Below are 27081 nucleotides of genomic sequence, written 5' to 3'. Positions count from 1 at the left end.
TATAAAATTCTACTCGGGACAATATTCCCCAATATTCATGCAATAACCCTATATTATAGCTATAACATTTCTGAAAAGTTATATATATTTACAGATAATAAACCAATATCGACAGATTTCTTTTTCTTTTCAAAAAGTCAAGGGGAAATAATCCAGATCTGAGTACATTTTGACAGATCTCTAAAGTTATATTTTTTGTATTTAACTTTTAAGGGGAGGTAATCAAGACCTACCCTGAATACATTTTGACAAATTTCTCAAGTTAAAACTATTTTATTTTTAATTAAGGGGAGATAATTCAGACCTACCCTGAATACATTTTGACAAATCTCTCAGGTTGAAGACATAATGAGATTTGGCTGGTGTTGGTAGCAGATCAGTTGACATTCTGAAGTATATCTCCACAGCGGCCTGTACGATAGGTTCTGTACAGTGACGTACTGCTGTTGGGAAGTCCATTAAGAAACCAGCCATAATTTGCTGAAATGTCAAATAAATTCATTAACTTGACAGATCTGGACAATAGATTCTGAAGAAAACTCCTTAAAATGATTCCTTAACACAAGTATTATATACCGGTATGTGTATAGTTAGCTAATTCCTTTGAACAATTAAGAATGGTAATGGACAAATCTATATTAACAAAAGTAGAAATTCACTAAAGGGGAAACACATCATCTCATACTTTTACAGAAAAATATTATAATCTTCTTAAAATATAAATTACACAAACCTTGCGCCTGAAAATTCTGGATGAGCCAGTGGGTACAATTATTATAATACTTACTGTAAACATATGTTTAAGACTGTGCTCCGATGGTGACGGAATAGCAAACATAGCAAAATGTCGGAAAAATCTTGGGGACACATTATTACGGCCACCACCAGGTGGTGCACAGGCCGCTGCTAAAGTTACATCCTGAATTTCTTTCCATGTAAGTTTTTCACGATCATACGTGCCACCAAAGTCCTGATATTGTCTCAATAGTTCTATAGGTGGCTGAGAGCCGTAAGTATCCAGTTTAGGCATGTTTAAGTCATCAATTAAAATTATCACACGTTTGCCATGGGGAGCACCTGTAAAATATAATTATAAACATAGATGTAATATTAACCTTATAACCTTACAACACAAACAAAACAAATCAAATTGACACCAAGTGGTCACTGTATATATGGTGTTTTAAATAGTGAACCCCTTGTGAATAAATTGGATTATAGACAATTTTTTTCGGTTCTTTTTTTGAGTTGCTGAGATGAATACCCCAAATCTCCTTCTATTCATAAGTGTATTGAATTTGACACAACTAATCTTTTTAACTGGTTTGAATTTAACTGATTTTATTTTATTATTTCTTGGATACTTATTTTTGTGGATTTTGAAGGTTAGAGATGAAAGTTTTTAAAAGTGTCAACAAAGTGCAATGTTCTTAGAGGCTTGCTTGCAAACCTAAAATAACAGAGGTATCCACTAAATACAAACTTTTCTCAACCAACAAAATTTGTACCCACATGGTGTTTTTTTTTTAACTCTTCATATATATCTACTAACCAATACAATTTTTCCTTCTCTTCTCTAATTTAGATTCAATCATTTCTTGTGTTCTCTTGCTGCTGGTCTGAGCAGAGAAGTTTATAAACACAGGTACATAGTTAGCTCTATCAGCGATATTCTGTAGATGGCCACGGGCAATGACAGACTGAAATCAATAAATTTGATTAAATGAATATGGAGCAAAACATTATCTAAATTGCATGGTCTACTTGGCAAATAAGCAACCATTAAATGTATTATGTGCACATACTCAGGTATTTTTGCTGCAAATAAATTATTGTTTTTTGTTCTTTGCAGATTTTCTAATCTTTTCAAAAAAACCAACCATCAATTCTATTCTTTAAATACTTTAGTATACCATCTTTTTCATAAGTAGAAGAAAAACAATTTGCGTCAATTACAAAGTTTTACAATAACTGTGCCCTAATTACTGACCTTTCCTACTCCAGTGCCTCCAGTGTATAGCACTGAATGTCTTACAGCCAGGAGTTTCTCCAAAAGATATCCAAATCTAACTGTATCTACGGTAGGAACCAACATGTCAAAGAATGGCATTTCCTTGTTATATTTGAATGATGGAACTATTTTCTCCCACATATCCATACGCCTTGTTTCATAGTCCATGTAACAACTCCATAGATCTCCAGCATTTGGTAACTGCAAAAAGAAAAATTGTAAGTATAAGAATATGCATTGACAAGAATTAGTTAAAATCAACAATTATGTTTTTTTTCTTTACAAAACCAGTTTATTTAAAAAAAAAGACGTGTACACATCACATATATGCAAGCAATGGCTATAAGTTAAGTGATTACTGTTAAATCAGAAATTTTGGAACTCCAATTATTATAGTAATTTTTAAAGGAATGGTAAAAATACCAGATTAATTATTGAGATTTTAGAGAGTGCTGATGTTTCAAACAAAGAATGAATTCTAAATACAAGTTTTCAATTTTAGCAAAACCTATTTGATCTACATTTTCTTGATGAAAAAACATCTTAAATTTCTGACTTTACATTACCGTAAGTTTAGAAATTATTGTGTGTATTTATTATTGCCACTTTTGAAGAAGTAACAAAAACGGATGTTTAGTTTTTGCAATTTATAAAGGAATAGCTTCTTACATCATAACATGAGTTCTTATTATTGCGATACTCTTGGAGTCACAATATTCACATGAATAAAATCCTTGCATTAGTTTCTGAATTTACAGTATTTCAAATTCTGCAAATAAATTCTCACCTTAGCATCACCATTGTCTTCAAACTGTCCTCTAACAAAAGTATCAAAGGCATCCCAGTTATTCTCTGACAAGTTTCCTCCAATAGACCACAGATAGGCAAACACAAACGTTGTGCAGACTAAGATGTGCAATTTGGCTGGATCCTGGTTGAAATCTGGTCCTCCACGTCCAAACAGTAGAGACTCTAACATCTTACACAGAGTTGTCACTTTACTGATGTCAACCTATTAAAATAAAGACAAACATTGAATATCATATCACATATTAACTTTTTTGACATTTGGATTTATCAAGTGCTGTGTTTCAGCATTACTTTTATGTTCAATTACATTTTTAGATTATTTTTTTATCAAGGAAGCATATAATAAATCATAATCTTCCTGACATTGACTCAAGTGAAAGAAATATGATATTCAGTTATATATTCCTATTTTATTTTCATTTCATGCAGGATATTGTAGTTAAGTTTGTCTTTGTTGTTCAAACTTAATAAAAATCTTTTTATATGTACAAACTTATTCCTTTTTAATTTTAGAAGAACAGGATGTTTTTAAAAACTTAAGCCACATAGAGCAGACACTAAATTAAATGAAGTATAACATATATATTATTTTTACACAGGGGTCGAAATTAGCACTGGTCCGTTACCAGTAGGATTTACGTCGGACCAGAAGATTTTGTTAGCTGGTGGTCCGACGGACCAGTAGAAATTGTTGATACAAACCACTGATTGCAACACAATCTCAGTTTATTAACAACCAAAAAAATACCTGCGAAACTAATTCCACTGTACACTGATGTTATTATTTATATTAGTGTTTGTCGAATGAATGTCATTATTTAGGACCAGTAGATTTGGTGCCGGACGAGTAGATTTACGGTTCACTGGTACACAAAAAAACCTTAAATTCTACCCTTGTTTTTACAATACAAAAAGTAATTTCTATGTTTGTCAGATGTACAATATCTTTCTACATTTCAATTTTCATGATTTTTCAAATTTGTGGTTTTGTTCTATCCCTATAATTTACAATACACCATCCACAGAATCATATTCACATAATTTATCTTTAAAACTTACTTGATCAATAACTTGTGTACACTTTTTGGTGACAAATTTGATACCATCCTCTACATATTTTTTGAAGATCTCTAGCAAGTAATCCCTGGTTTCCTCCTTCATTTTATTTGACCAACTCTCCAACCATGTTTGTACGAATGGCAGCCATTTTAATTCTTCTGGATCAACAAACACCATTCCACATCTGTAAAGGTGAAATTTCAATGAATGGCTAAGAGTGAAAACTTTCTTTTGTGTTCTTAAAAAGGAGAAAAAAAAACCAAATGTGTGTCCCAAACAAAATTTTATTTTAAATCCTGCTTAAACTTTGAATAACACATTTTCTTACAGTAGTTTTACTTCAATCATCCATTATACATCATTTAAAATATTTGAAAGCTTGCACAATTTTTGAACTGCTTCAACTTTGATAATGGAAAATGAATCTACACTGCATGGATATTTATATAAGGGTACTTACATGCATTTTTATCAACTGTGGAACTATTCTTAAATACGATTTCAAAGATTGCCGCTGATAGAAGCAGAGAAAGATTACCCACAAATCTTGTGCTTAAAACACCATGAAAATTAAGAATAGCATCGGGTTATTTTTTTAGATTTTCATTGAATAAGGTATACAAAATATTTTGGTGGATTCAAAACTTTTATCAATACCTTTGCATTTGCCGTTTTAAATTGGCAGAATTTATTTTGGCGATTTTTCTATAAATTTGCACCCCGCGAAAATAACCCGCTATACTGTATATCTGGTCATATGGTCATAAAAATTTGGAGTACAATACTTATTTAGACTCGCAAATCAACCAATCAAAATACTGGATTTATATGTTTCAAGCATAAATTTTGAACACTGAGTCCTGAATAAAGTCTAACGTCCAAAGGCCCTGTACTTACCTACTGACGGTAGCAGGGGAGGCTACTGCTAAATCTTGTACTTCAAACACCATGTGTATAAAAGGTGTAAACTTGATCCTTTCACTGTTGGCCAAACACAACATCTTGTTGTCATCTAATACAGTGTTCATATTCTCAATCCACAAAGCATCAACTGGACCATCACATACAACCCAGTGGTGGTCTTCAGATGTATCCTACAAGATAGACACATAAAATTAAATGGCCAATCATATACAACCAAGTGATGGTCTTCAGGTGTATCCTACTAGGTAAGATAGAATTAAATGGTCATTCACATTCAATCCAGGGGTGGTCTTTAGATGTATCCTACAAGATAAGACACATAAAAAGAAATGGTCCATCATATACAACCAAGTCATGGGCATCTGTTGCATCAATACTATTGTAGACATGGATATTTTAGTGTATTGATTAATAAACTTTCTGCACAGTAATATAATTCATAAATCAACATTGATTTATAAGTTTCTCTCTAAAAATATTTTACCAAGGAATCTTCCATGCGTTTTAGGTGATAGCAAATTAAACAAAAATAATCCCTCTGCCAAAAATACCACATTTTTAGAATACAAACACTATCATAAATCGACTTACTGTCACACACTTTCTGACAGTGATTGCCATGAGGCCATCAGACCATTCTAATGTCAGTTTGTTGATACCACCATACAATTCCTCCATGGTGATAGACTTAGGGTTCAATACATAGTGATGACAGGGTTGGTAGAATGGATTTTTAAGTCCTTCAGCATGTAAGTTTGTAACAGTCTCAGCTAACACCTAGAAAGAAAACAATAACTAAAGAATAACTAATTCAAGAATTAGCTGGCCATGTGCTCATATGGGTCAAGGGATGATACTAGGGCCCATATGCAAAAGTACATGTTATAATCTATCTATGACATAGTATACAAATTTGCTTATAAATGGAAAGATTTTAATTATTCCATTTTTATTATTAAGCACCTAAACAGTACAAAACTATAGTCCTAGTCCATCATTAACATTAGGAACATTGATGACATCATCAATAACAGGTCACAAAGCCCGCCAAGATAAAAAAAAGTATTCAACAAGCTACCTATAACCAAATTAATTCATGAATGCATAAAACATTGAGTTAATTATCAGTGTTCTCAGCCACAAGTTAAAATATTTTCGATAAATGAATTATTCTTAAACAAAATGATCTTTTCAACCAAAATAAATCAAAGGTTTGAAACTATAGCAGTCAGTTGAGCTGGTTCAAATCTTTTCATTCATAATCCACTGAGCAATTACACTAGATTGGAAGCAGAATATACCTTATAGCAGGTTAATTTCGCGTGTTGTAAATTTTTGCTTATTTTCGCGGATAGAACAAATTCGCCAATATAAATTCCGACAATTCAAAAGTCCACATGCAAAGGTATTGATAAAAGTTTTGAATCCGCCAAAATATTAACTACAACATTTTTTCCTATACCTTATTCAATGAAAATTGCTAAATTCTACACCCGTGAAAATAACTCGCTATATGGTTGACAACTGGTTCCCAAACCTACCCTGTATGCTGTTGTTTTTCCTCCACCAGTAGGACCAACCAACATGACACCATGTCTGACTTCCATAGTCTCATAAAACTGGATAATTTTCTTAATCTGTGATTCCACAATTTGTAAACCCTTTCCGGCGATCACACTGATAATTTCTTCACGGAGGCGTCCATAATCGTGTTCTGGGATCTCAACACCTGGGAATAAATCTTGTAAGATGGCCTGTGAAAATAAAAAAGTTTTGCTCATAAGTCTTAAATATAACCTTTGAAAGTACATAACTTCACTATAACAATTTACATGGTATTGTGTGAGAATCATTGGTAATCATGGTTTTGTGTGATTATCACGCATTCATGGTTTTGTGGAAGAAACATTGGTTTATGCTTTTCTGCAAAGATCACAGGTTCATTGTTTTGTGCAAGAATCACTGGTTCATGGTTTTGTGTGAGGATCACAGGTTCATGGTTTTGTGGAAGAAACATTGGTTTATGTTTTTCTGCAAAGATCACAGGTTCATTGTTTTGTGTAAAGATCACTGGTTCATGGTTTTGTGTGAGGATCACAGGTTCATGGTTTTGTGGAAGAAACATTGGTTTATGTTTTTCTGCAAAGATTACAGGTTCATTGTTTTGTGCAAGGATCACTGGTTCATGGTTTTGTGTGAGGATCACAGGTTCATGGTTTTGTGGAAGAATCGCTGGTTAATGTTTTTTTGCAAAGATCACAGGTTCACTGTTCCATGGTTTTCAGTGAGGATCACAGATTCATGGTTTTGTGTGAGAATCGCAGGTTCATGGTTTTGTGTGAGGATCGCGGGTTCATGGTTTTGTATGATGATCGCAGGTTCATTATTTTTTGTAAGGATAACTGTTTCATAATTTATGAATACATTTAGACTTTTAAGTATTACTTCCCTGCCTCATACAAAAAATGTGGACACATAGATATGTCTTAACTACATACCTGGAAAAGTGCTGCATCCTGTATCAAGAACTTGGGTAAATTACTGTCTCTAAGTGCTCTAATCAACACTACATCTTCACTCTTATCGGGGTTCTGTCTCTTCAAAGCTCCAGCCATGACTAACACAGATTTGACAGCCCTCATACCAAAGTCATAATGATCCTGTTGGGACAACTGTTCACTGCACAGTTTGTACATCTGTACCATCTTCTGGGCTAAAGACTTGGAGTCCTCAAATCCCTCGGAATACAGGATCACCTCAGCAATCAGGGCTGAAATAGAGAAATAAAATAATTATATTAAATCAAAGTATTTAGTCAATTTGACGACTTTCTTTCAGTGTAAGTGACAATGGTTGCTTTTTTCATGACTTCCCAATAAAAACATTCAAAAGAAACCAAGAAAAATTCGACATCATATTTCAATATCCACCAATCATTTGCTGAAAAAATATTTTTTCCGAATCGCTTTGGAAAGGTGAAAATATTGAAGAAAAATAGAGAAAGCCTTTTCTTTAATTTTTGTGCTATTTTCACATTTCCTGACCGGTGTGAGAAAAATATTTCTCCTCACTAGAAAAATCTGTTCTTGGCAAATGATTGGTTGAAATTTAATTGTGACGATAAATTAACTTATTGTGACGTCATGAAAAAAGGCGACCATGCCTGATGACGTCACATCAAAAGTACTCAACTTTCATCAAATCTTCAAAAAGGAAGGATAAAAATCATAAGAGAAACAGATTCCACCACTGTAATGCGTGTATTACGATATTTCTCCACTCTCAACAGTTAAAGCAAGCCTCACTCTTTGAATATTAAAATTTTACTCTCGAGTGGAGAAATATTGTAATACACTTGTTGCAGTTGTGGAATCTATATTTCTTCCATTCTTCTGTCCATATCATAAACTTTGATTTGTATGCTGGGCCATTTGAGGTGAGACAAATTACAGATGTGGTTAAATTTTGGGGGTGTGAAAGGTAATTAAATTTTTCACAAAATTAAAAAAACCTCAAAGGACATCATGTCCTGGAGCTTTAGTAAAAGTTAAATTCTTTGAAATTTCAGTTTTTCTAAAATACTTAAACATCTTATGACTCCAATGTTTTTATATGTGTCTGAAAACTTACCATAATTGGGTACCATCATAGCTATTGGTCTAAACAAAGCTTAGAGATTATCTGGAAGTTCAGTACTTACCATAATTGGGTACCATCATAGCTATTGGTCTAAACAAAGCTTAGAGATTATCTGGAAGTTCAGTACTTACCATAATTGGGTACCATCATAGCTATTGGTCTAAACAAAGCTTAGAGATTATCTGGAAGTTCAGTACTTACCATAATTGGGTACCATCATAGCTATTGGTCTAAACAAAGCTTAGAGATTATCTGGAAGTTCAGTACTTACCATAATTGGGTACCATCATAGCTATTGGTCTAAACAAAGCTTAGAGATTATCTGGAAGTTCAGTACTTACCATAATTGGGTACCATCATAGCTATTGGTCTAAACAAAGCTTAGAGATTATCTGGAAGTTCAGTACTTACCATAATTGGGTACCATCATAGCTATTGGTCTAAACAAAGCTTAGAGATTATCTGGAAGTTCAGTACTTACCATAATTGGGTACCATCATAGCTATTGGTCTAAACAAAGCTTAGAGATTATCTGGAAGTTCAGTACTTACCATAATTGGGTACCATCATAGCTATTGGTCTAAACAAAGCTTTCAGATTATCTGGAAGTTCAGTACGTCCAGCGTAACCTGGATTCATGGTGATAAAAGCAGCAGCCGTAGCTATCAGTTTGATCTCACGTCCTTCAAACATAAACCTGGACAACTTGGCGGACTTTGCATTCCTTATTGTGATCAACTGTTGGGCAATGACAGAAAGTACTTCAATATCAATTCTGTTGAACTCATCAAAACAACACCATGCACCAGATTGGGCAAGTCCAGAGAAAAATCTGCCCATCATCTGTAATGACAAATACAGAAGTTAGAAATCAGGCACCAGACTGGGCAAGTCCTGAGAAAAATATGCCCATCATCTGTAATGACAAATACATCAGTTAGAAATCAGACACCAGACTGGGCAAGTCACAAAATATACATTATAAAGCACATACACCAGATTGGGCAAGTCCAGAGAAAAATCTGCCCATCATCTGTAATGACAAATACATTAGTTAGAAATCAGGCACCAGACTGGGCAAGTCACAAAATATACATTATAAAGCACATACACCAGATTGGGCAAGTCCAGAGAAAAATCTGCCCATCATCTGTAATGACAAATACATTAGTTAGAAATCAGGCACCAGACTGGGCAAGTCACAAAATATACATTATAAAGCACATACACCAGATTGGGCAAGTCCAGAGAAAAATCTGCCCATCATCTGTAATGACAAATACATTAGTTAGAAATCAGGCACCAGACCTGGCAAGTCACAAAATATACATTATAAAGCATGTACACCAGATTGGGCAAGTCTAGAGAAAAATCTGCCCATTATCTGTAATGAAATATACATAAGTTTGAAATCAGGCACCAGACTGGGCAAATCATCAGAAAAAAATTGGGCAAGTCACAAAATATATATTATTTAGAATCCATGCCCTTAATTAGGCAAGTAATAAAATATACATTATTTAGAACCCATGCTGCAGCTTGGGCAAGTCCGGGGAAAAATCTGCCCATCATCTGCAATGAAACATATCATCCTTATACTTATGAAATATAAATGAGAGTAATTTCAAACTTCTTTTATAAAGATAAAAAGAGTGATAAATACCTTGTAGTCTAAACCATCAGAACAGTTGAAGACGACACACTGTTTGGCTAGTGACTTGGCTAAATCTTTTGTTGTTTCAGTTTTACCAGTACCAGCAGGCCCGGCAGGGGCTCCTCCTAAATCTAACTGTAAAGCTCCCATCAAACACAGATAACAACGATCCTGTCAATTTAAAACATATTACAGACATAAACTTTCAGAAACACATTTTCAGAACACTTAGAAAATGAAAACAAAAATCACTTTTTTTCTACAGTTTTAGTAGACTTCACTGTTTTTTTGGATTTTTTCAAGTGCATCCTTTTTTTTCATACTTTTCTGATTTTTTTCAAATGCCTCCATTTTTCATGCTTTATTTATCTTGATTTTTTCTAGTCATCTATTTTTGTTAGTTATCTCAATTTTTCAAGTTTATTTGAATATTTTCCAGTGTCTCTATTTTTTACTATATTTCACATGCAAATCAATTTTACAATATCTTTATATATCATACTTTTGTGAAATAGGTTAATTTATACTAAGCTTATATCAAACCTACTTTCTTTTCAAGAAGAAAGGATATGTTGTTTATTTTCAGTTCAGGGGGAATATTTTCTGTAAAAAAAAAACAACAACAAAAGTTTACAACACAGGGTAAAATTAATGAAAACCAAACTTACCGTAAGTGGAGTGATGACAAGTCTAGGTGATGCTCCTAAATACTCATAACCATAGACATAAAGAGAACTAGACATTCTGACAACACAGTTATCCATCTCCAAGTCCCAGTAATATCTTAGCTGTTTCTGCCATTCAAAGTTGTCTACACTGGCAACCTATTTTACATAAAAATAAAAATTGTACTAAACTAAGATCTAAGATGGCTTTGGCTAAGAGTTTTGTATACCCTTTATGTTTAAATCACTCCTCACAAAACAATTTTAATCCTGCCAACTGATCCAAGTCAAGAGCTCTGGGCTTTGCTAGTCTTTTGAATTTTTTGTTCATTTATATGTTTTTGAGTTGAGTGTACCTCCAAATTTTATTAAGGGCCAGCTGAAGCTCCCTATAGGTGCAGGATTTTCTTGCTGTGTTGACGACCCATTTTTTTTTCTGCCCTTTGGTCAAATTGTTATATCTTTGACTTATGACCCATTTTCATTCAGAACTTTACTTTATACTTATTAATTTTTTAATCTAAAAACATCAGTTTTAAAGCAAGACTGCAAACAAGCCTTTAAAAAATTTGTCATTCGTAGAACATTTAAAATCATGGTTCTTCTGTACCAGCAAAATGCACAAACATTGGTATATGGCAGATTTTACAGTATTGTGTTCTGTCTCCTACTTTCATGTTGCTAACGTGACAGAGACAAAAATGAGTAACGTTAGCGACATTTGGACATGTCACATGAGCAACAACATCAAAAGTTAAAATGTATGCACACAGTGATGTTTAATATATGCCTGGAGTAATAAAATTGTACAGTCTGGTTTAGAATTTCTAAATATACAGAATGTCATTTGCAGGTGTACTTTATATCAAATGAATACACAAGAAACCAAAAAATGAGTAACGTTAGCGACATTTGGACATGTCACATGAGCAACAACATCTTTAAAAGTTAAAATGTATGCACACAGTGATGTTTAATATACGCCTGGAGTAATAAAATTGTACAGTCTGGTTTAGAATTTTTAAATATACAGAATGTCATTGGCAGGTGTACTTTATATCAAATGAATACACAAGAAACCAATTCGTAATAGTAACATTAGCAACATCTACTATCATGACATTACATTTTGTTGCGAACGTCTTTTTGGTGGACAGAATACATTTAAGGTCCTCTTGTAACGATATTACATACAACTTACCTTCTTTGCTTCCCCATCATGTGAAGGAACTGACTCCAAATCTATTTCTGAAAAGGGCGATATCGTAACTCCTATACAGGAGAGTTACAGATCTAAATATATGTTGCTCACGTGACACTGATTTGGACGGAAACGTCGAGCAGTAACGTTCGCAAAAAATAAAACAGCCAATGATATTGATTCCTCAAGTCCTTTGAACCCCTTACGTCATCCAAATTTAATATGATTGCTATTTTCAATTATTTATAAAACCCGGGATAAAAATAACTACAATGGGCTGTCTGAGAACCATTAAGAAAATTGCACTCGTGACATACCACAATGGACGGAAAAGACGTGACGTTAGCAACAATATTATTAAATTACCTTTTTTAGCCTTTACCAATAAAAATCTGCCTTAAAGTTATGATTAAAACACAAAAGAAGACTTTTTATTAAAATAGAAGTCCATGTTATTAGGCTCCACTTATAAATAATACTTCAAAATTCCACTCCAAATAAGCTGGATGTCAGTAAAGTAGGTCATGATGTCTATTCCATGTCCAATATTTTGAAATTGAAAATCCTCTAATTCTAACAAAAAACACAAACACAGAGTAATTTTTATTTTTATTTACTCAAAAAGACACATTTTATTCAATACCATAATGCATTACTCCATTACACAGTCTGTTTCACAGTTTCAGCAATTGCTTTTTTGATGGATACAAAAAAACAATATTTCCTTCTTATTGTAAAATCTGCCATATCCCAATCAATAATAAATCCAAATTTGTTATTTATACAGACCTGTGATTTGACCATTCCTGTAATCATGTCTCTGGCGTGTACATCTAAAGTAATCAAAGCACACAAATTGGCTCTGGCTAGTTTTGGTATTTCTGTTCTCACAATAGAAGCCAACTCTGACAAATCCTGTAAAATATGACAGAAATCTTTGTAATCTGAGTTCATCCTAATTCTGTGTAGTGGTTAGTGCATCGGACTACTAACACAAAGGTTCCTGGTTCGATTCCCGTCTGGGATGAAAATTTCAGGAACTGAATTTTCGGCTCTCCCTTGACACCATTTGCGAGTATGGTCTCGAGGAATCGATGATAGTCCGTCGGAAGGGGACGATAAATGGCTGACCCGTGTTAAGAGAGAGCCATATATCTTGCACGTTAAAGACACCCTTGTAGATTTCGAAAAAGAGTAGGCTAATGCCGCTACAAGGCAGCACTTGCACCCGCAAAGTGGAAAGGGATTAATATAAGTTGCAAAACTTGTTTCCCAATCCACTATAAATAAATATGTTTAAACTATGGATAAAATTATAGCCAGAGGTGAAGAAACTATACCTTCTCTAATTTAAGTGCTATATTCATATCACATATAAAGAACGCAACTTTCCACAAATCTTTGAAAATGAAGGATAGAAATCATTTAAGAAAAAAGATTCCATTTTATCTGTCTTGAGTGGAGAAATATTGTAACACACTAGTTGCAGTGATGTAATCTATACATATATCAGATATAAATGATATAATTATTTTTCATTCTCATCTTTGCTTATTTTTGAAAATTAAAAAATTGATGTCTAACCCAAATTTGCTTATTTTCAAGTAAAACTAAATAAAAACAGTTTATTAGAAAACGAAATCTTACCCTGAAACTTTTCTGTTCAAAATCTTTCATTAGCTCGACTCTGTCAAAGTCTGACTCTAAGATCTCTGTGACATCTCTGCACCAGATGATCTGGGATACAGTCAGTACAATCTGTGAGCTATGGAAGACAACAAACTCCCCTCTGGGTCTGTTCTCGTAATCTGTAATGGCTGCTTTTACCAGTTTTCTCAAATTAGCAAACATACCTTCTTCAACCTTGTTCAACCAATCTTCAACATTTCCTCTTGCTTTCAATCCCTGGGGACAGAATACAAATGTAAATTATAGCTGACCATCTGGTAAGGGTTTTGATCATTGTTGAAGGCCACATTATTGACCTAAAGGTGCTTTTATTGCCATTCATATCAAATTCATATTTTTAAATCAGTAATTGAAAATTCAGAAATTATTGTGTGCATTTATTATTGCAATTTTGTCATTTTAGACTAAAATTTGATTTAAACTTTTGCATTATTGAGAAAAATCCTGTTTAATGTGTATTAAAACAATCAAAATGCAAGTTAACATTATTACGATTATAACCCTGTCACATTTTTTGCAATAATAAAAACCTCGGAATAATTTCTGAAATTTCAGTAGTTTATGTAAATAATCACATTCCTTATTACTGATTACAATAAGACTAATTTCAATCTGTTTATTCAAAATTGTACCATCCTTATACTGATAATTAAAAAAAATCATGTGCACATTTAACATTGACATACTTGAACAATAGACAAAAATGCTAGATCAATAATTGCAATTTTTTGAAATTTACATTCAAATCAATTCTATAAACATTTCTGCATTTGCAGTATACATTTTTGATTTATCCAAAAATAAAAGTTTTATTTGTATCTTTAAAATGTTCAAACATATATTTGTATTGCCTGTCCTATTTCAGGAGCCTGTTCAGTGGTTGTCATTTGTTGACGTAGTTCATAAGTGTTTTTTATATAGATTAGACCATTGGTTTTCCTTTTTGACTTGTTTTAAAATAGTAATTTTTGGGTCCATTATAGCTTGCTATTCTGTGAGAACCAAGGCTATGTGTTGAAGGCTGTACTTTGACCTATAATGTTTACTTTGTAGTTTATAAAACATTGTGACTTGGATGGAGAGTTGTCTCATTGGCACTCATGAGGTGGGATAGGACCTTTATCGGGACTCCAGGATGGGTGTTTTTAAGCTCGGGATTTCAGGATTGACCTTTGTGTGATCTGGGAATTCTTTTTCGAATTTCAGGATGTCGTGATTTAAATTTATTTAAATTTGGGACCTTGGGATATTGTGTTTTTTATGCTTGGATTTCAGTAGCATGACCCCTCCCTCACTTATACCACTTCTTCATATTTATAAAGAAAACATACCTTTCCAAGACTGACTTTCTCTCCTTCAGGTGATATCATAGCCAGGATATCATTGCTGTACTGGATTTCTTCTGTAAATGTAGAAAATATATATAATTTACAAATAAATGTGTAAATAAGTGTAATAGCAATTATAGAAATTAAGTAAAAGAATTCATTTGTATGATACTTTATCAAACATTTCCGGGTCTTTTATAGATGACTCTATGGTATGGGCTTTACTCATTGTTAAAGGCCATACAGTGACCTATTGCTGTTAATTTCTGTGTCAGTTTGGTCTTTTGTGGAGAGTTGTCTCATTGGCAATCATACCACATCTTCTTTTTTATATGTGGTCTTTTTCTATAATAAATTCCATACCTTAAAAAAAATCTTGCAAACAAGTAATGGAAGCTTATCTTGCTTATGATATAGTAGAACAAAACAATTGCTAAAAAAAATATGCAAAACCAATATAAAGTTTGTGAAGGCATATCATACCATCTTCAGTGGCTTTGGCCTGAACACCAAACTCCAATTTAGCTATAGCATCAAAACACTTCCGAAGATGAGGCTGGACTGCCAGTGGGTTACGTGTCTGTGCCAGGATCTCCAACAACTCGTCATTGGACAAAAAGTAAAATCTGGAATTCAAATAAATATGTATCAATCTCATAACATATAATATTCAAATGCAAACCTTTGTTGAGTCGGTACCTAACACTACAGGGAGATAACTCTGTAAAAATCAGCTAAACGTTTCAATCACAATGTATTGTTAAGGAAATATTAAGATTCTCAATGATCAAAATTAGTATTTGTCAAACTGCTATAAAACCAACAAATTTTTTTCCGATAAAGTGGTTGGTTCAAATCTTTTGAAATTTTTGTATTTTTGTTTAAGGGTCAAAGTAAACATTTTGTCAAAATTTCATGAAAATTAAACAAGCCAAATCAATATTAGTTAAGGTGTTGGGTACCACGTTCAATAGTTTAAAAACTACTGAAAAAATTAATGCAAGAACTATCTAGTTATAATAAATACCATAATGTTACAATCAATTCATCCTTTCAGAATCTTAATGCGTTTTGGGTAATATTTTCATCAGAATACACTAAAACATTCTTAACAGGTTTTTTTTTAAGTTCTAGCAATGATGTGACATTAGTTTCATTTTGGGGTACAATAAATAAAATAATTGCAAATATTTCTGAATTTACACTTAGTCCTTTAATAATATGGAAAAGATAAAAAAAATAAAAAAAATAAGAATGTGTCCCCAGTACACAGATGCCAAATCCACACTATCATTTTCTATGTTCAGTGGACCGTGAAATTGGTGTCAATTCTAATTTGGCATTAAAATTAAAAGATCATGTGATAGTGAACATGTGTACAAAGTTTCATGTTGATTGGACTTCAACTTCATCAAAAACTACCTCAACCAAAAAGTTTAACCTGAAGCGGGACAACAAACCGATGAACGGACAAACAGACCAAAAAACATAAAGCCCATAAATGGGGCATAAAAAATCTTCAAAATGTTTTAACATACCTGGCAAACAGAACTCTTTTGGATTCCAGATAAGCTTCCAAACATTTCTGGATCTGGTCCAACAAAGCGTTGTTATTCTGGAAAGTTTCCAGTAGTCCAGGTTGTGTGCCCGCCCTGATTGCGAGGGGAACTTTGTTCACTTTTCTCATTATGTCTTTGTACGATTTGTCTACCTGCATGAACATCTTAGCCTCAGCAGGCAATTGTCTTTGGATATCTGGGGCACTGAAGATACTTTCTAAGTATAACCAATTTCTCTGGCAGTCTAGCCATTCATCCTAAAAAAAAAAAGAGTAACCCTTGTAAATTTCTACTTCAATACTTTTGTATCGTCTTTATGAGTGATTCCTTTTTTGTTAATAATAAGTTATTAACAATTCTTTTTTTTATTAAGCTGTGAAAATTAAAAATAAACTATTTCTCTTGATTTGCATAAAGAAGTTACCATGCTTGTTTTATAGGGCATTCAATTTTTTCCTTCACAAATGTCTATAATATGGCTTTACCATACTTATATATATACAACACTTATTAATGATAAATTATTCAGATTAAATCACAGATTTTTTTTTATACAACAATAATCCCCCTTTTTGTTTCAACATCTGTACAGTAAAACCTAGATTTTCCCCGATATTTCACACTGAGCTGGGTAATACTCATCAAATTTTGGTTTTTGTCATAACTGGGTCTGTTCATAAATTTCAGAAAAAAGCTTTGATATGATAAGATAACATATAAACAAATGTTTTCATTAAGAAGAGAAATTATCATTAAAAACACATACCAAAGTTTTACCAAATAGGTCCAGTTGTCTCTGCCAATCCTCGACTTTGTTTTTGATTGGTCCAACATGACGGGAGCTGGCAATAGTTGCCACATTAATGTTACTGTCATCTAATAACTGTTGAATATCGTCTGTACCTCCGAGGATATAAATGTCTTTAGAATCTTTGTGAGGCAAAACGGTAAATTCTGTTGATTTCCATGAATCTTCAACTTTCTTCAAGATGGATTCAAGACTGGCTTCAGAACTAGCCTGACCAGACACTTCTTGTAAAGATTCACCAAATTTGAAAGCATTGATTTCACAAAGTTTCCCCAATGATAATGGTTCCTCATCAGAGAACTCATACTCCAGGACCTGTGAGATGACATCCCAATGGCGCTGTTTAAGTGAGGGGTTACGTAAATCTGTGATTACAGGTAACTGAAAAAGAAGGAGAGGTGAAATTAAATTCAATATCAATAATGTTGTTGTTTTCACCATTTTTTTTACGAATGGCATACTGCAGCTTACTCTTCCTCCTGCAATGGATATATATGTTTTCAAATTGCTGATTCAACTTTGCTAGGTAATCTCATTGTAGCCCTACTCTCATAATTTCATATATCATTACTGTAGACTCATTTATTTTCAGGAATCTTTTGTTTTTGTGGATATCTAATTTCCTGTTTTTTTCTTTAAATCTGCATACTCCTATAGAAATTTGTAATTCGTTGGACGTTTGAATTTGTGGTTCATCTTTATCCACAAAATGCCAGAGTATTGGTATTTATGGATGTTTGTCATGTTTTGGGATTTTTTTGTCAGATTTTCGGAATCCTCTGGTTTTATCCATTTGAATGCTATAAAAAAAATTGCCCATTTATTTTCTCTTTATAAATTTTTTAAATATATAATGATAAGCCATCTGTAAAAGTCTTATAAAATTTTAATTATCTTTTAATAGTTTTTGAGAACTTAAACTTGTCAATGAAAAAGCTATGAAAAGTCAAAAGCGAATATTTTCCCACCAAACTTTGACCTATATATTTTTTTTGGCACTTTTGATTCCTTATTAATTCCCTATCAATATAAACTAGTGTTTTGAAAAGTTAATTATTTTGAAACTGAGAAGGGAACTCCCTTAATAAATAATAATGAATCCACAGTCCTGTAATAGATCTAAAGTTGAATCAAAATTCTTACCCTGTCTCTCATGGTCTCCACTTTTTCCTTCAATACAGGCACTACCTGGTTAGGAGGAAGACCTTTCTCAAGCTGCATCACAGACTTAGCAAACTTCAATGTTGTTTGATTCATTGCATCAGGTTCTAGTGTGTCGAATGGTACCTACAATAAATAGCACACATCATGATTAAAATCTTGTTTGTTAAAAAGTAAGTACAAATATACACATTTTTGTCATTGTTAGAAGTTTAGACTATTTGCTTCTTACCTTTTTAGGTCTATTTACACTTCTACCCCTACTTTTCTTCAATTAGTTTATGTGTTTATAAATCAACTGCAGCCTCAGTAAGCTTATATTGACCCCTACCCCTCTTATGTTTTGACCTCATCTCCTACCATGCTATTCCTGACATTTACTGAAAATCGTCCTCAAATTTTTTATCTGTATGATATTTCAGTCCCAGTTAGCTTGCATTGGACCTTCCTTACCCATATTTGTTGCCCTCATCTATCTGCAACCATATTATTCTTGACCACTATTCTTCAAACAGTTTATCTGTATGCTAGAGGGGACGCTGAGTAAGTTTATCATTCCTTCCTAGGTTTTCACTTTTTCTCCTACCATCTTATTTAAGATACTTACCGACATCCATTCTTCCAACAGATTATCCCAATCATCAATAGCAGTCCATAGCAACTCCTTCAGTTTCAGTTCAGCATGAGCTTCCTCTAGAGCATCATATTTTGTAACCTCCACCTTGAAATTCTTCTGATAAGCTTTGTACGTAAAAGCCTCTTTCTGTAGATTTTCCATATTAGTCAAAAGTTTATTGAGGATGGCTTTCACTTTGTTTTTGTCTGCATCCTTGTCCAAAATCAATGGATTCTGCAAAGATTAAGGTTTAAGACAATTCACATAAAATATTGTGAAAACAGCATATTTAAGAAACAAAATAAATAAAATTTCCTGTATTATGCTTTTAGTTGGAAATTCTTATGTAAAGAACTTGAGCTTCACCATAATGAGAAAAACAAAGAAATACACTAAAATAGGTAAATAAACTTCAAGAAATGTTTGTATCATGTGTAGCTATAAATTTACATCCTTTTTTTCTCCATTGCATTTTATCTTAATCCTCATTTTATAAATATGAAATAAAACGAATAAAGTCATTTATCAAAATCAAATACAGGAAATTTTACTCAAATAAAAATACTAAACATCAGAATTATTTAATGCATGAAATATGAACATAAAAAATTTTGTTCTTTGATTACTCTTATAATTTCCAATGTTTTTACTGTGGAACCAAACACATTGACTTAAGGTGGTACCTAACACTACAGGGAGATAACTCTGTAAAATCAGCTGAACGTTTTAACTATGTTGCGTTTTTAAGAAAATTTTAAGCTTCTCAATGATCAAAATTAGTGTTTGTCAAACTGCTTTATAACCAGTGTAATTTTTCTGATAAAATGGTTGGTTCAAATTTTTTGATTTTTTTATATTTTTGTCAAAGGGCCAAAGTAAATACTTTGTCAAAATTTTATGAAAATTAAACGAGCCAAATTGATTTTAGTGAAAGTGTTAGGTACCACCTTAAAGTAATTTGGCTTGTTTAATTTTGACAAAATACTTACTTTGACCCTATGACAAAATTCATAAAACTTGAACCACACACTTTATCAGAAAATTTGATTGTATATATAGCAGTTTGACAACATAAATTTTGATAATTGAGAAGCTTAATATTTTCTTAACAATATAATGTGATTAAAACAGCTAATTTTTACAGAGTTATCTCCCTGTAGTGTTATGCACCACCTTAAATCTAAGTTACTGTAAAGTCAGAAATTATTGCAATTTTGTCATTTTAAAATTAATTTTTACGATTTTGAGAAAAGTCCTGCTTAATTCAATTAAATAATACCAAAATGCGAGTTTTAATTATTCTGTTGACAACTTTGACGCATAATTCGCAATAATAAAAACCTTGCAATAATTTCTGAATTTACAGTAATTGTTTATAATAAGATTTTGCAAAACAACCAAATGACAACTCCATACTTGTGCTTCTTCTCTGATTTCTTAAAATAGAATGTGATTAAAACAGCTAATTTTTACAGAGTTATCTCCCTGTAGTGTTATGTGCCACCTTAAATCTAAGTTAATTGTTTAAAATAAGATTTTGCAGCACAACCAAAGGACGACTCCATACCTGTGCTTCTGCTCTGATTTCCTTAACTTCTTTGTCCAGTTCAGCGATATCTTTGTCGAGATGTGTACAGAACTTGTCGATGTTAGCATCTCTCTCTGTTAATGACTTGTCTATTGCATTCCTCACATTGGTGATGCTGGGGTTCAGTGTCTGTAAAAACAATAATATTGTTAGAATATTTGGTTTTTGATTTTAAATTTTTAAATCATGATTATGAAATTACTGTTATTTTTTTTTCAGCAAACAATGAAAAGGTTAATACTGTGTTTTCAAGGTCCAAATGAAAAAAGATTTTTTTGTTCTAAAAAAGCAAAAACTGCACAGTTTTTACACATATGCCATCATTGTCTTGTTAGACATGTTTGATATATGTGAATCAAACAATCATTTAAAACTAGCCGAAAATCTTTTGTAATTTCACCCAAGCACATTGGTTTTTCTATGATCCTTTCCCTGTGATGACATTATTCCGGTGTATCTGTTCTTACATTAGTATTAGACAACCATTAACATGTGTTGGTTTATCTTTAATTAGGATCAAAAACTAGAGAACAAAAAGACTAAATACTATTTGTTTATATTCAATTCTTTCTGTTTCCGTACTTTTTTAAATTTTATTAATGTTAAAAACGAGAATGAGTCCCAAGTACATGAATGGCCCATCCAAATAGTCATTTTCTATGTTCAGTGGAATGTGTAAATGGGGAAAAATCTCTGTTTTGGCATTAAAATTAGAGAGATCATATCATAGGGAACATGTGTACTAAGTTTTAAGTTGATTGGACTTCAACGTCATCAAAAACTGCCTTGACCAAAAACTTTAACCTGAAACGGGACAGACAGACGAACAGACAAACAGACCAGAAAACATAATGTAGGGCATAAAAAGACCAAACAGTATAAGTTTATATAGAATATTTGTTCTTTCTGTTACGCTCATACTGAAATACTTTTTTGAATTCGTACCTGGTAAACAGCAAAGTCTTCTGGTGGTGTGGGCACTGTGAACTGCTCAATTAGATCATACATGTCTTTGACAATCATAGCTTCTTTGTCTAATGGATCAACCTACAAAATACAGGGAACATGGTATGATTAAATGTGCTACATCTTCAGCTATGTTACAGCTTATATCTAATAGTTTTTTACTCAGTTCTGTTTTGATCATTATAAAGTCAAAACATACAATTATTTTTAATTATTATTCAAATATTGATTTGATTTCCACATATATTGCCTATTGCTTCAAGTCTATCTTTGCTTAAACAGGTCTCAGAATGAATAAATTTTTACAGAATAAAAAGTTTGAAATAATCCCTATTGTAAGTCGTTTTTTGAAAAAGTTTATAAGTAAGTAGATCAAATTGATCTTTCAAAGTGGTATTTGTCTTGAATAACTTTTAAGAAATCTTTTCTGTGTACAATTTGTCTTGAATAACTATAAAAAACATCTTTCAATGAGGTATTATTCTTGAATAATTATAAGAAACTGTAAATAAAATATATGCTTTCTTTTTTATAATGAAACCAACTTACCCTGACTTGTATATCATCCAGGAATGTTAGAGTATGTACAAACTCCAGTGTGGTTGTTGGACCAACCTCCAGTTTGAACTGGGCATCTTGTAATTCAGCAATTAACCTGTCTACTTCACTTCTGGCCAGAACAGGTAGCAAGTCATTAATACACTGTAAAATATAGACAACATTATATGTATGAAACACCCCTCTTATAAGTAGGAAATAATACATTATATATAACTGATTATAAATGAAAGTATGAATTTTTGCAAGGGTCCTTTTCCTCTGAAAAATTGTATTCAAAGTACAACTTATGTTATTGATCAAAATTAGACTGAATTTTTAAAACCAGGTTCAATCCACCATTTTCTACATAAGAAAATGCCTGTACCAAGTCAGGAATAAGACAGCTGTTATCAATGTGTTTGAGCTTTTGATTTTGTTATTTAATTAGGGACTTTCTGTTTTGAATTTAGTATTTTTCTGATTTTATTTTTTTAATTTTTCATTATGAATCTGGATGCAGTAAACATTTAATGTTTACAGTAAATATTATAAATTTGAATTCATAAAAATAGTGGAATATTTTTCCGATTTATCATAAATAGTATAATATTTTGTTTATTTGTTTATTTATATGTTTCATGGGTGACTTATATTAATCTGTTATGAATTATTGTCAATCAATGTTGTTTTTTTTCCCTTCATTTGTTTAATGTTTAATTTTTTTTTCACTACACATTGATTTGAAGACAAAACTTATAAAATTCATTTAATTGACACTGTCTTTACAACTAAAAAAGACATTCAATCAGTTTATTAATCTTACATCAAGACATCTCAGTGGTGAAGGCATGAGTAAGTTCTTCATTTTAACAGCATCCACTAACAACATGCCGATTGGTCTCTTCTCTTTGATAACTTGGGCCATCTTGTGTTGGCTGTGATATCTCGCCAATGCTTCAGCAAAGAAGGCTACATCTAAAATGTATAAGTTAATAATCATGATCTTAGGATGAATCAGTCTGAGGGTGTTTCCACAAATTTGAATGGAAGAGGATAGAAAAGGTTTAATAGGGGGAATGATATAATTAAATCGCTATTTTCAGAACACTTTCAAAATATGAAACCAATTTATTTCTATGGTCAACTCCATAAACAATTTGATATTTTATTTTATTTTTTTTCAAATGGCAGGTTTTTATTTGGTGTATTGTATTTTTTAATTTTTTATCAAGGGGAGAGGGCTGTAGAGACATTAAACATATAATGTTGTGATATAGTGTTGCCATATTGAAAAAAAACCTGATAGAGCAATTCATCTCTCAAATGAAAAAAAACCACCCATCACAACAATTTTTGGTCATAAGTAATCTTCTTATTTCTCCCCAGCTACACACATATTACTGACCATGTTTTTGTTGTCTGACAGCTTCTAAGTCTAAGCTCTCATTCTGTCTGTAGAATTCTCTGTGTGGTTCAAATGTGTTGGAATAATGGAAAGCTGCATTAAAGGCTTTGTTCAAGGCAACCTGAAATTTAACAAACAAAGCAATTAATGTGACAGTCTTTTGAAAGATTCTTTTCTTTTCAAGTAATAATTTCAATGCATGCTCCTTAATAAATTAATAAACTTGGTCTATTCAATATTGGATTTGTACATCTTGATTATTATAGGAAAATAAAAATACAACTGTTTTACCAATAACATTGATCATGACAATTTCTTAATCTGTGATCTTATTATTAACCAAAACTTTACTCAGTAGTCAAAACACTAAATACAGTGCTATGATTGGTTGATTTATGAGTTTCATAAGCGAGAACCCTGATTCAGTATAACCGAATAATTCAGTCGTTATATTCCGCTGATCTACAAATTACTACATTAACGCCTGAATGAATAGACAATGAAAAATCTTCAATCAACCATTCGGAATTAGCTATTTACCTATCTTGATAAAATTGAGCTGATTGGTCACCTCTTCTACAGGGTACAAATCAAAATCCAGGATTCGTGAAGAATTTTAGGAATTCAGGCCCTCGCAAGTAGGAGAGATTGATTACAGTGAGGGACTGAATTATTCGGGTTAGATTCAGTACCAATAATATAAATTACCTTTATTTCTTCAATAAGAGTCTGTAAGTTCTTGTCATCTTCAAACATGGTCTGTAGATTGATGCCCTCGGAGAAACTCTTCTCTTCAAACTTTCCGTTGATCATTGGGCTAAATAATTAAAATATACAGTTTATTGTGTATTCCATAAATACATTGGTTTACATTTCACATTATATTACTACTAATGTTATTATACAATTCAGACAAAAGACAAATATATTAAACATTACAGCTGATTGCTTTGAGTGTGTAGGTAAAGGTTTACATCTTTGGTTAGCTTGCTTGCTATTTGAACCGTGAAGTCATCATTAGATTAGGTAAACTATCCTCCTTGAAGAGTAGACTAGTCCAACAGATAACCAAAGGAGGGAAGTATACTTTACCTAATAATGACTTCACAGTTCAGCTAGCAAGCAAGCTTACCAAAGATATTACCATTAACTACACACTCAATGCAATCAGCTGTAAAAGCCAGTAATTTGGATATTTGTTGAATATTTGCTTTCACAATGGAGTTCATATTCAATGTTAATGAAATATTAATGAAAGTATTTTTAATTGCTAATAACTTATCCGCATGCTTTGGTTTTCAAATTGAGGGATAAATGAAATTTAAAAACTTGTCTTCTTTTGAAATACATAAAACAAATGATGTCCCATTTATAACAATGCAAAGCATTCAGAGTGAATGATTTGCTTGGTTCTTATTTTAGTTTTCTTTCAATTTATTTTTTTGGATGAAAACCCCACTAGCTATTTGAACTCAATCATACCTTGTAAACGATTTGAAGTACACATCAGTGACAAGGTTATGTACAGATAGTACACACTCCTGAAACCTTCTCATGACTTCATCCAGGCCCTCCTGGAACTCGTCACGGCCAGGCTCAAATGCTAACTGGTTAGGTTCCAACACAAATTCTGTTATATATAATGGTGGTCGGACTTTTTCTTCTTCCTCCTCCTAAAAATAAAAAGGGACATATTTTAAACAACATTACATACATGTATCTGCCTTACCATACCTAGCTAATCAACAAAAGCTTTTTTGACAAATATATTTTAAAGGGAAACACAAGGTATGTTAAGAAGCTGGCAGATTTTTTATTGTTTATTTAGTCCTCCTTTGATTAAGAGAGAAATTTATAAATATTTCATATGCAATAAATAAAAACTTGTATGTTAAAAATACTTCTGCTTCATAATTACTCACATACTGCCAGAATGCTCCTGCACCATTAAAAATTATGATATTGATGCAAGTGTTTTTTTTTAATCTGCCTCATACATTTCAAGAGAATTATATTCAGGAAAATTTCTATTTGCAAAGTGCAAAAAATATGGGTGTCCATAACTTCTCATAAGCAAAAAAATAGCATACCAAATAGGGCAAACAATATAATAGAAACCATCTTTTCATGGCACAATAATATAAAGTGGATTTCAACTTAACAAGTGATAATATGAAAACAAATACATTAGATATGTAAGCGTTTTTTTCTTCATTTTTAATACTTAAAAAGAAAAAAATATCAAAAAATTTTAAAATTAAAAATTAAATACATTGTACTCTTAATTCAGAAATGTGTGCATGGAGTAACATACTATAATCATTGTTAAACAATGGACAAACAATGTGAGATTAACTTAGATTTTTGGAAAAAACGCTGCATACAAAAAGTGCTACCAAAATTTGAAATGGAAGATTTTTTTAGCAATCTATTATGTCTAAATTTTCACAATAATAAAAACTTTGCAAATGTTTCTGAATTTACTATAGCTGATCCTGGATATAACTAAGTTTTCTTTCTATACCACTTTACCTGTTCAGCCTCCAGTTTTTCTTTTTCCTTTTTAGCTTTTTCTATAGCTTCTCTCTACAAGGTTAGATGTGAAGCACAGCAATGTTAAATTTATGTATGATATTAGCACAACAACAATACACATGATTAAACAAATATATCGGTACATTGGTGAGAATGGAAAAAAATATAAGAAATTTTGCAAGCTTTTCTCCTGTTATCAAGGGTTATAATCTCGGACAATGTACATATATTGCTTTTATCCTGCAGTCTTTTATGTTGAGGGTTGAAAGTCTTTTATTTCAAAATGAATGGGAAGAGGAAGGCCTAAGGGACAACAAAAAAATCCCCCAAACCAAATAAACTTTCTTTGAATAATTTTGCACACATCATATGGATATAAATCAAAATTTCTTAAGCCCAGACCCAAACATAAAAAAAAGCTGTGACTTGAACAATGTCTTCCCTATGTCCTGTGCATGTTTTCATGAAACAGTCCCAATAGTAAAAAGATAACAGGAAATGGTATGGGTCCAGTATACAAATATTGGCCTTGTAAATTTTGACACCTTTATTTTTGTGGGATAACATACATGTTCAGATTTGGAATATTAGAAATTCACACTTTACATTTCGCAATTGTTATATAACACATATATATGTGAAATGTAAGATGTTACGAAATTATATCAAATACACACAATTAATCAAACATGTTAATTAACACTATTAAATTATTGAAAGTCAACGCAAATGAATTGTGTCAGCTTATGTAAAACAATCAAGATGAACTGCATCAGTTAATGCAAATATTAAGTTACCAGATACACAAATATGTTAAGATAAATATGATTATTTTTAGTGAATTCAATGTTGATTTTGATTGAAATGACCAAATTTTACACAAAATACTGTTGTTTTACTACACAGATGTTTAACAGTAGCTT

At 32.1% G+C, this 27081-nt stretch overlaps 1 protein-coding gene across 6 annotated transcripts in view; it reads right to left on the bottom strand.

Moving 5' to 3' along the window:
• Positions 1 to 27081, bottom strand: part of LOC139494715 (dynein axonemal heavy chain 6-like) — a 75462-nt gene that overhangs the window by 39016 nt on the left and 9365 nt on the right. For 4 of the 6 annotated variants that reach the window (XM_071282904.1, XM_071282905.1, XM_071282906.1 and 1 more), the window contains exons 11-39: positions 26156 to 26209; positions 25106 to 25296; positions 24332 to 24440; positions 23624 to 23744; positions 23042 to 23193; positions 22228 to 22380; positions 21658 to 21759; positions 20692 to 20841; positions 19116 to 19358; positions 18491 to 18634; positions 17306 to 17728; positions 16519 to 16796; positions 15464 to 15606; positions 14984 to 15054; positions 13611 to 13868; positions 12753 to 12878; positions 10766 to 10921; positions 10107 to 10268; positions 8995 to 9286; positions 7303 to 7574; positions 6346 to 6558; positions 5396 to 5581; positions 4778 to 4974; positions 3881 to 4064; positions 2799 to 3023; positions 1991 to 2212; positions 1553 to 1700; positions 788 to 1077; positions 309 to 480 (exon numbers count right to left, since the gene is read on the bottom strand). In XM_071282904.1, coding sequence (XP_071139005.1) covers positions 309 to 480; positions 788 to 1077; positions 1553 to 1700; positions 1991 to 2212; positions 2799 to 3023; positions 3881 to 4064; positions 4778 to 4974; positions 5396 to 5581; positions 6346 to 6558; positions 7303 to 7574; positions 8995 to 9286; positions 10107 to 10268; positions 10766 to 10921; positions 12753 to 12878; positions 13611 to 13868; positions 14984 to 15054; positions 15464 to 15606; positions 16519 to 16796; positions 17306 to 17728; positions 18491 to 18634; positions 19116 to 19358; positions 20692 to 20841; positions 21658 to 21759; positions 22228 to 22380; positions 23042 to 23193; positions 23624 to 23744; positions 24332 to 24440; positions 25106 to 25296; positions 26156 to 26209 — 5437 coding nt within the window. The remainder of the gene's footprint in view (positions 1 to 308; positions 481 to 787; positions 1078 to 1552; positions 1701 to 1990; positions 2213 to 2798; positions 3024 to 3880; positions 4065 to 4777; positions 4975 to 5395; positions 5582 to 6345; positions 6559 to 7302; positions 7575 to 8994; positions 9287 to 10106; positions 10269 to 10765; positions 10922 to 12752; positions 12879 to 13610; positions 13869 to 14983; positions 15055 to 15463; positions 15607 to 16518; positions 16797 to 17305; positions 17729 to 18490; positions 18635 to 19115; positions 19359 to 20691; positions 20842 to 21657; positions 21760 to 22227; positions 22381 to 23041; positions 23194 to 23623; positions 23745 to 24331; positions 24441 to 25105; positions 25297 to 26155; positions 26210 to 27081) is intronic. The other 2 variants (XM_071282908.1, XM_071282909.1) reach the window with 1 other exon arrangement.

Source organism: Mytilus edulis, chromosome 11 (genome assembly GCF_963676685.1).
Source record: "Mytilus edulis chromosome 11, xbMytEdul2.2, whole genome shotgun sequence".
NCBI classification, from domain to species: Eukaryota; Metazoa; Mollusca; class Bivalvia; order Mytilida; family Mytilidae; genus Mytilus; species Mytilus edulis.
Note: the sequence above shows the minus strand (reverse complement) of the source record. Positions and strands in the feature narration are given on the sequence as shown.